This window comes from Chrysoperla carnea, chromosome 3 (assembly GCF_905475395.1).
Source record: "Chrysoperla carnea chromosome 3, inChrCarn1.1, whole genome shotgun sequence".
In the NCBI taxonomy this organism is placed as follows: domain Eukaryota; kingdom Metazoa; phylum Arthropoda; class Insecta; order Neuroptera; family Chrysopidae; genus Chrysoperla; species Chrysoperla carnea.
Genome location: NC_058339.1, coordinates 29,293,529 through 29,304,279, shown reverse-complemented (window position 1 = coordinate 29,304,279; position 10,751 = coordinate 29,293,529). Strand labels below are relative to the sequence as shown.

At 25.0% G+C, this 10,751-nt stretch overlaps 1 protein-coding gene across 2 annotated transcripts in view; it reads right to left on the bottom strand.

The window, feature by feature from the left end:
- Positions 1 to 290: 290 nt before the first annotated feature.
- Positions 291 to 10,751, bottom strand: part of LOC123296488 (gamma-aminobutyric acid receptor subunit beta) — a 231,181-nt gene continuing 220,720 nt past the window's right edge. The window contains exon 9 of one of the 2 annotated variants that reach the window (XM_044877972.1): positions 291 to 793. In XM_044877972.1, coding sequence (XP_044733907.1) covers positions 422 to 793 — 372 coding nt within the window. In that variant the 3' untranslated portion in view covers positions 291 to 421. Of the gene's footprint in view, positions 794 to 9,727; positions 10,397 to 10,751 lie in introns of those variants that run through there. The other variant, XM_044877973.1, reaches the window with a different exon arrangement.

Sequence of the window (10,751 nt, the reverse complement as noted above, 5' to 3'; positions counted from 1 at the left end):
CGTTAATTTTTTTAATCGTGGTGATCTTCTCCATTTTGTTTTTCATACCAAAAAAAAGATAAAAAGGAAAAAAACTTATAATTTTACATAATTATCATTTACAATCTAAAATAGAAATCGCATTCAAGTTATTTAATGTAATTGTTCCAAACTAAATTCGCGCGTTTATTAATAATTTACTTCGCAGTGGAAGAACCAGAATTCCGTCTCTGTAATTTTATTAAATATATATATTTTTGTTTTTTAAAAGTTTATTATCATTTTTTTTACAGTCCGTGTGTGTTTTATATATTTATGTGTCAGTGATAATAACATATTTTATTATTTAAAAAGAGTTTAATTGCACTGGTGGGATTATTAACTGCTCCCAACTTTTAAATATGTAAGTCGTATCTAATAATAATTTATGCAATTCACTAAATTATTTAGCCTCTTCCAATAATACTAAATCATCAGCGACAACGTCTGAAATATGCAGGTAAATAATCCAATACAGTAGGTTGAAACACACAAAACAGACAGGAAACATAATACGTGAATATATATCGATGAGCGATGGTGTTATGCCCATCAATTTATTTATGTCCTTGTCGGGATGTAGTAGATGTTGAATCGCTCCTGCATTAACATCTTCGACGGGAACACGAACACCACCACCACCACCTCCACCTCGTTCACCTGGTACACCTCCTCCGCCACCATCACGTCCACCATTGACTGTACTCTTTAATGTGCCACCTTTACTGTGTGCCTTTGGATCATGTACTTTAAAACGAACCTGGGAACATTGATACTAAACTCAAATAGAAATTGATCTTTTATTTCGGATAAGGAAGATTGATTGTAATTGTTGTTGTGTAAGTTATTGGGTTTTTCAATTAAGATTTCAGCGCCAAAATGTCACAAATATCATCGTCGATAAAACAGCTGTTTTTTTGTTTACAAAATATATTTTAACACCATAGAAACAAAATAACAAAAAATGAAAAATGTTTTGTAATTTTTATAGTTCAAAACGTCCCTTTTTTGATTTTTTTTTACAAACTTTTAGGAAACTAAAAAAAATACAATTTTGATTTTTTGAAAACAAAAAAATTTTTTTTTAAACCAATCATAATGAAATGTATAGCACAGAATGTATACCATGGAATGTAAGTGTTTAAAAAGTACTGACGGGTATTGACGTTGTTGTGAATAACAGGTTGTTTGAAGACGATATGTATTCTTGTTAAAAACGCATAGAGCATCTCTTAGCTGGAAAACCCAATAGTGTTGTTGATGTCATTCAAAAATAGTTTTAATGTAAACACTCTAAATACGATCCTGGATTGGCAGAGGAGTCTGTAAAACTCCAACTATATCATAAAAACTCAATATTCGATCTTCATATTCATACATACAAGCTCTATAATTAGACTATTTTTTGCGGCCAAGCATTGTAGCGGTCAAACGCACCATGCTTGGAAATGGGAGGTTGTGGATTCTAATTCGGAGAACAATACTTTGCCAATTGTAATTATCACGGTTAATTGATACAACTCTCTTTATATGTATTATGGTTATGCATATTTTCTACGGTTTTCTTGAATTTTAGGCGAATGTTGTTATGGTTGCCAATAAAAATTCAGCAGCAGTTGCACAACCTACCATTTCCTAAACTTAACATAATTCTCTATCTTCCACCTAAATTAAGAAAAATGTAAATAAAATTAACAGAAGGAATACAAAATAATCATTTGTGTGGTCTCTGAGGTTGTTGTGTTTAAAATACGAAGTAAAACCCATTATTAATATTATAATTATTTTCATTTTCGCTTGTTTAAAGAATATAGTAGGGTGGTGCAAGAGTTCGCGATGTACAAGTGTATGCAAACCCAATAATCAGCCTCATAGCAAGATTTCCCGCTATATCACCCGTCAAAAGTTTAAAGGCATGACAAAAAGTGTTTTCGTCGTATCTGGTAAAATTTATATTCATGTCGTATCGTCATATGGTGGATGTTGGATACATGCGTAATAAAGATCCAAAATAAATTAGTAGAAAGCCTTGATACACTTTGGTTTCATTCTTGAATCGATCTAAAGCGCGATAAAGGACCTTAAATTGTAAAAAACATATTATTGTTACGTTTTTGTATTGTTTAGGAAAATAAACACACATTATAAATTATAAATTAAGTTATAAATGTTAAATTAACTTGTTATAAAAAGAAGTGTCGAAACGATTCTTAGAATATTAAAAATACATGACATCTGATTTAAATAATTATCTTAAAACTTAATTTTTTTAAAGAATATACAACAGGCCATATCGCGTCGACAACAGAATCATGTTCTACGTATGAAATTGTCGAAATCGCCAACTTCTCGAAAAATATAATCATAGTATATTGGTAAAAATGAATTAAAAAGTTCATATTGCGATAAGTTGACGATTTCGTTAATTTGATGCCATACAAAGAATATGAATCATTCTTATTTTCTTATTTTCCAATTGTTTTGTCTTTTGTCAAAGCTACATTAAAATAGGTAAGACAAAATGAGAAACTTTCTTCATTTTTGTATTCGGATAAAAAATGAACAAATTTTTATTTTTATTTTATAATTTTATTGAAATAAAAACGCCAAACAAATATGTTTTAATAATAAGATAAATATATCGTCATAGGTGTGTGTGTGTGTATATAATCTTTATATACTATTTTTTTTATCTTCTCATTAAATAATTGAATTTAATTTTTTTTCTTACAAAGGAATACATCTACAATACGATTACTTCACCTTTCTAATTTTTAGAATATTCAGTAATGAGCAAAAATGCTCAGTATTTTTGATGCAAGTTTGGTAATTGATTCAATAAAAAATCAAACCGATACTTACATCATTTTTTTTAATAACACTATAGGCTAGTGTTTGAAGACCACAAGACTACCCTTCAATAATAATATTAATTAAAAATATTCATTCTATCGGCAAAAAATAATATTCTGAACATTGGATATTTACAATGTTAGTTCGTTGTTTAACAAATTTAAAAATTTTGTTTAATATGTATTAATACTATGTTTAAAACATTTTCAGGCACCGTTCAAATTTTCTCTGATTGATATCACTATTATTTTTAATTACTAATTTTCTTTTCTATATAAAATATTATTCATATTTAAAATATCGTTTATTACCAATTAAATCTGTTTTTAATGTTAAACAGTTGCAATTAATTTAACTGCAAAATGATGAATAATTATGAAAATTAAACTAATAATTTAAACTTTTTGGTAATTTTGTGGCAATGAAAGTCTCAAAACTTAATTTATAAGTTATCGAATTACATTTCAAGTTGGAGCTAAATGATTTTCTAAATATGAATAAAAAAATTATTTTTGCTAACAACGAAATTTGCGATTCAAATATGGGATATAAAACTTTTGATTTTTGTAATTTAAATAGTCGAATGCCTTGTGGTCGTTCGATCTTAATAAATATAAATTTACAAGTTTTAGTGAAAAGTGTTTGTTTTTATTAATTATTTAGAATAACAGCTATTCTGTGAGTGAATTTTTTTTTTGCATATGGAATGTAAAGTGAAAGTGCTTTGGAATGTTTTTTATTTTTTTTTTTGAAATTTTTATAAAATATGCGAATTTTTCTAGTGATGCCGGATCGCGGGCAGGGTTAGTTATATTTTAATTACTATCTACTATATGCAATCAGTGGTATAATATGTTTACTTTTTTGTGAGTTTACTTTTTTTTTTAAATTCTTTTTACCTCTTCTTTAATTACTGACGGAAACGTATATTTATATATTTAATATTGCTCTATACTCAAATCGGCAATATCGAAATATAACTTACACAGGTTTATTTAAGACAATTATCCAACTATATAAACGATTTTTATAATCAATTTTAAATACCGAATTTAGGAATTATAATTATGAAAACGCTCGAGTATAATTTGTAACAGATAAAATAATATGGAATCTCTAATCTTTCCGATAATAATTTGCTAAGACGGCAAGAATTATACGAAATAGAATATACCAACAGAATGAATTTGATGAGTTCCATATTAACAGATGATTTTTATTTTGTTCTTATAATCTGAAATGATGATCCAAATGGTGTTAATCAATACTATTAATGGAATTGTCAATGATGCAGTCGTGATTCAATTCAACACCATTTTAATTAACTTCAATGGAAGAAACGCAGGCGTTTGGCGCACTCAGTAGTTGTGTGGTATTACTCAAGTGGACAATTAGCTATTTACCGACCGTGACATTAAGAGAGTACTTATCCCGAATTTATAAGTGAAGAAAATTAATTTGCACATGTAAAATTCTTTGATAATTTTGAACATTGATAAATTTTATCGAATTGTAGGACTATGTTTTTTTCTAAAGAAATTTATTTTCCGTTTTCATTATAATTAATATTGGATTAGGTCATATAATAGAAATTTTATGCCAAATGATTTGTTACTATGACTAATATTTATTTGACATGGATTGGCAAATTGTGTAAAATGATTTGATGCGCTCCGTTTTCGGAGTTTCAACAGTTCTACAAAAGTTATGCTTTTTTTTATGAAAGCGAATATAAGTGTTGAAGATTAAGTACATAAACAGATTGAAGAATTTATACCGCTTGTATAATTGTCTTAAATATTGTACTTCTATAAAATGTTGTATATGCTCGAAACATATAAAGTTTGAGAGAATGTTATTTCGATATGGATCCGAATTTTTATAAAAATATATGTTATATTATTACATCTTAATTAAGATCAAAAACGTATTGTTTTTACTCTTTCTTGTAAGTATATTTGTGGTGTAGCTAGTTTAGCTGTATTAATTAATAAATAATGTTTTTCTTTTTTAACAAATACAAAGATATTTAAATAACTATTTAAGATTTTTTTTTTTAAAGTCGTTATAAGATGTTTATTGCAATAATTTGTTTTAATAAATATTGTGCAACTTCCGAATCTGTTTTAATTAATAATCTAGATATATAATTTGACGTCAGAGAATTAGAAGGCCGCCAAAGTTTTTTTATTTTTTTTTTATATTCATATTTTCTTTAAATTACTTATAGATAGAAATTTGAGCAGTTGCATTTTATGCATCCCACCAACATCACACAATAAATCTAACCAATTTGTGTTTTTAATATACTTGTGTTGGTGTGATACTGTTTTTTATAAATAAAAACAGGAACATTCTATTTTTTATTCGTCTGTTAATAAAAAAATTGGTAACGTATATGTCTGTAATAATTCCTAATTATTTTAATTATCTATTTAGCAAGCATATTTTTTTTATTGAGAAAGTAATTAAAGAGATGTAATAATGACAAATTTTATTATTTTTTTAAATAATTTGTATTGTTTAATGATATTTAAATACGTTTACGTATGCTTTTAATTCTGTCGGGGATGAAAACACTTTTTAATTTTAGTTAGATTTACATTAGCTTAGTTATTTCTCATAGTAACTGCTTTGATAGTTGGTCATAATGGTTTAACTGATCATAATGGTTGATGTAACAACAAGAGCTGATTTAAAGTAATCATAATTTTTTGCTAACGTGAACATATTAAATATATTTAAAATAGCTTATCGATTTGGCGGGCAGCAATTTCTTCCATAGGATATACCAATAATAAATTACATTCCATTGGCATAACATAAAATGATGTGTAGCCACATAACATATTTAAATTTGAAACGAATACTTCAAATTTAAAAAAAATCAATTTTCTGATGATTTTACACGAAAAATCTAAGTTCGGCACTTCTAAAAATATCATTAAGTGATTAGAAATAAATACTTTACTATGGATTATTTTACGTCTATGTTTTGATGAATGTATTTTATTAAAATTTATGATTAATAATGTATTAATTAATTAAAAGGCATCTTATTTCATTCTTTTTATATAATTATTATTATTTTGATTTGAGCTTGTATTTTTTTTTTTTTATATATTATAAATGTATTTGTTAAAAACAAAAAACACTTTCGATCAGATGTCTAGCGGAAATAGGGGTTGGTGTTTGGGAAGGGTGGGGGCTATGTAACGTTTAGAAACGGCTGCACTGTTTTATATACGAAATGAAGATGATATTATATCACATATTTATCAATTAATATTTATTTTGTTTTTGACTAAATTTCTTCAACAGTACATATTTTGTGTGTATTAATTAATTAATTAATTAATAATTAATGTAGCAGAAGAAATTAAATTCATAACCTTAAAAATTCATTAATATAATTTTTTTTCTTTGTATTTAAAGATACTTTACGCAAATTAAAAGTATAATTAATGATTCTTTTGTTTTCTACGGAAGCCTGAATTGCTCACAATCAATTTGTGAGAAAGTAGCGCTGCACTAGCTTATTTTTTAAATATGTACTACCCAAAAGTATAAAACCAACTTTTAAAAAGCCACTAGTTCACTTTAAACAAGTGCACTTGTGACTTGTGGTATTATAGAAATTCAAAAACCTTTTTGAAGATGTCAGTCGGTGATGATTATCCTTTAATTAGACACTATCTGTCTGAAATTATTAATAATTATTTGTCCGGATTAATTAATAATATGATAATGTTTATAATTTGTCTTATTTAGTTAGGTCAAAATTTTCTTTAGTTTTATTTTAAAAATATAATTAGCTAATTATATTTAAAAATATAATTGTTGATGTTTTTCTTTTTCATCTGCACATTTCTAATTTCTAACTTTTAAAAGTATTATTAAATGTTTATTATGACGTTATAATTAGAAATCTGCATATGACAAAATACCGACATCTTCAAAAAGGTTCGTTTCCATAATACCACAAGCCACAAGGGCTCTTGTTGAAAGTGAACTAACGGCTTTTTAAAAGTTTGTTTGATACTTGTGGTTAGTACACATATAAAAAATAATCCATTCAGGCTTCCGTAGTTTTCAGCAATAAAAGTGAAATAATTTTTGTTGTTGTAATACCACTGTTTTTTTAAACTAATTTTTTTGTTTAAATATTTTTGTAGATAAAATTTGAAAATTAAATACTCTTATATTCGATAATTATTTTTCTTTTTAAGTATTTATTTATATTTATATTTTGTATTTTTTTTTTGGAATTTGTAAAATTTCGTGGTTTGTTTAAAAGAATTTTTTTATATTATTGTTCTATAATTTACATATCCATTTTTTCTGTAAATAGGGGTGCGTTCAATATATCTCAGTAGTTAATAATAATATTTAAATGAATTTACATAAAATGAATAATTGGAAGTATTATATATCTTTTTTTTCTTTTAATATAAAATGAATATATATATTATAATACAAAAATCATATTTTCACGGCAGTCCATTTTTTTTTGCACAATTTTCTGTGTACTTGCAATTAATAAAATTTTCTTAAGACATTTTTAATATTGCTACCTACTAACTAGAGTTAAACTTAATTTCAAATATTTTTTTGTTGGTTTTTTATATCAAAAAATTTCAAACAGAGTAAATAATTTGTTTATTTTTGGTAAATTACTGAATTCATTAAAAAATATATTTTTTGTCAGTTATTTTTCCCTTGTAAACAAATTGTAAACTTGTAATGAAATTTGTTAAGATATTTATTTTTTTTTTGGTTAAATTTGAAATAAGAATTATTATGTAGAAATATCACTGCTTAGCTAAATTTCAAGTTCACCATGTTTTGATTTTTTAAGACTAGCATACAATATATTTTTTAACACATTCATACTTTTTTTCTGTACAATAGTCTGTATTCTTTAATTAGTTTTTTTGTTTTTTTTAATATTTTTAAATTTGTTAATTTTTTTGTTTTTTTTTTCTTTGTTATATATATATAATAATTTTTTTCATCTCGGTAATGTTCTACGAAACGCGTGTATAATCTATTATATAATTTTTTTTAATATTATGTTTTTTTTTTTTTTTTTTTGCTTATAAATATTTTTTGTTACTTTTTATTTATAGTTAATTATCAATTTAGAATTTCGTCTCATTCGCAAAAAAATTAACGTGTGCTTTATTTAACACAATTTAAATATTAGAGTGGAACAAAAAAATTTGTGTTTCCTAAGGATAAACTAAATAATAATAAAAAAAAAAAAAAACAAAAAAAATTACTTTTTGTCAAAAAAGAAGCATTGAAGTAGAGAAAGAAGCAAAAAGAAATATATGAAATTAACCTAATATGGAAAATATTAATAAATTAAAAATATTCTTTTCAGAAATTAAAAGTAATATATAGGTAAAAAGTGATTTAATTGTAAAAATATGGAAGGAAAGTATTAAAAATTATAATTCAAATTAAAAAAATTCTATTTTCTCAGTAAATTTCTTTCTATTTAGCTACTTTTAGTAAGCTAAATTTATTTTTCGCTCCACTCAATTTTAATATATTTTAGAAATAATTAGTAATTATAAATATTTCTATTTTGTTAACAAAGATAAAAATTTTTTCTTAAAATTACTAAATTATTATTTTTTTGTCAGAAAAAATTTAAATATAATTTTGTTTTTATAAAAATTTGAATCAATAATAATAAATAAATAACAAATTTGATATAAAAATTTGAATCAATAATAAATAACATATTTGACATAAAAATTAACAATTTTTTCTGGAGTTATGGTAATTATTTTCTAGATACAGTGTTTTTCGTTTTCTTCTTTTTGTTCTTGACCGAAATGTCAGGGACATGTACACTGAACATGCATCTGTGCTGTGCTAATGTGTGAAAATTTATTTATACTACGACTAAAAACTGTGACGTGTGTTTCATACAAACATTAAGGAAAAAAATTAGATAAATTATTAAATAAAGAATATTATTAAAAAATTTATACTTAATTTTATCCGGTTTCATATTTTTTTATATATATTTTTTTATTTTTTGAAAGTGCTTTTTTTAAAATAAACACTGCTCTGGTTTATAAAAATATAAGAACAATTAAGAATAATTATAAATTATTTTAATTTTTAGTATAAAAGTGTTTTTAATTTTTTTGGCTTTTTTACTTGTTTTAAAGAGGGATAAAAATTGTCTTTAAATAAAAATTCTATATTTCCTACGATGGTAGCGGAATTAACTAAAAATTTGTTTTTTTCAATTTTATGAAAACCATTTAGTTTGTACCTACAAACTTAAAATTTCGAGATATTTAATTCTTTTTTTTATAATTTAATTTAATAATTAACTAATTTCAGTAATTGAAATATTATTTCAAAAGAATTAATTATCGCTGATGTGAATAATAATTTTTTGGTTTTTTAATAAATAATTGTTAATAGTTTCTACTTAAATTTAATATATATACTTTTTTTTAAATATTTTTTTGCTATATAATTTTGTATTAATTTATAATATATAATATATATATAGAAATATTTTCTTTTTATAATTTGAGGTACCTACTAAACTGAAATTTCATAATACAATAACTAATATGGCTTTTTAATCAAAATAAAAAAATTTTTCTTTTAGAAAGTGCGCGTAAAGTCTAGTTTTTTTTAAACATGAAAGTATATACCTAAGTAATTTTTTTTTAAAATTTTTAATTATAGTATGAAAGCGTTAATTTTTTATTCGTGTTAGTCTTTTCAATTTTGTTTTTCATACCAAAAAAAACCAAAACAAAAGAAAAAAAGGAAAAAAATTATTATTTTACATAATTAACATTTACAATCTAAAATAGAAATCGCATTCAAGTTATTTATTGTAATTGTTCCAAACTAAATTCGCGCGTTTATTAATAATTTACTTCGCAGTGGAAGAACCAGAATTCCGTCTCTGTAATTTTAATAAATATATATATTTTTGTTTTTTAAAAGTTTATCATTTTTTACAGTCCGTGTGTGTTTTATATATTTATGTGTCAGTGATAATAGCATATTTTATTATTTAAAAAGAGTTGAATTGCACTGGTGGGATTATTAACTGCTCCCAACTTTTAAATATGTAAGTCGTATCTAATAAAAATTTTTGTAATTCACTAGATTATTTAGCCTCCTCCAATAATACTAAATCATCAGCGACAACGTCTGAAATATGCAGGTAAATAATCCAATACATTAGGTTGAAACACACAAAACAGACAGGAAACATAATACGTGAATATTTATCGATGTCCGATGGTGTTATACCCATCAATTTATTTATGTCCTTGCCGGGGTGTATTAGATGTTGAGGCGCTGGTGCAGCACTCTCTTCGTCGGGAACACGAACACCACCACCACCTCCACCTCGTTCACCTGGTACACCCGCTCCGCTACCACTTCGTCCACCATTTACCGTACTCTCTAATGTGCCACCTTTACTGTGTGCCTTTGGATCATGTACTTTAAAACGAACCTGAGAACATTGATACTAAACTCAAATAGAAATTGATCTTTTATTTCGGATAAGGAAGATTTGATTGTAATTGTTTTTGTGTAAGTTATTGGGTTTTTCAATTAAGGGTTCAGCGCCTTTATGTCACAACTAATGGCGCGGTAGTTGTTAAAGTAATTAAAATTTTTTTTAATGTTATCCCTTTAAATACGATCTTGGATTGGCAGAGGAGTCTGTAAAACTCCAACTATATCATAAAAACTCAATGTTTGATTTTCATATTCATACATACAAGCTCTATAATTAGACTATTTTTGCTGCCAAGCATTGTAGCGGTTAAACGCACCATGCTTGGAAATGGGAGGTTGTGGATTCCATTCCGAGTGTGATA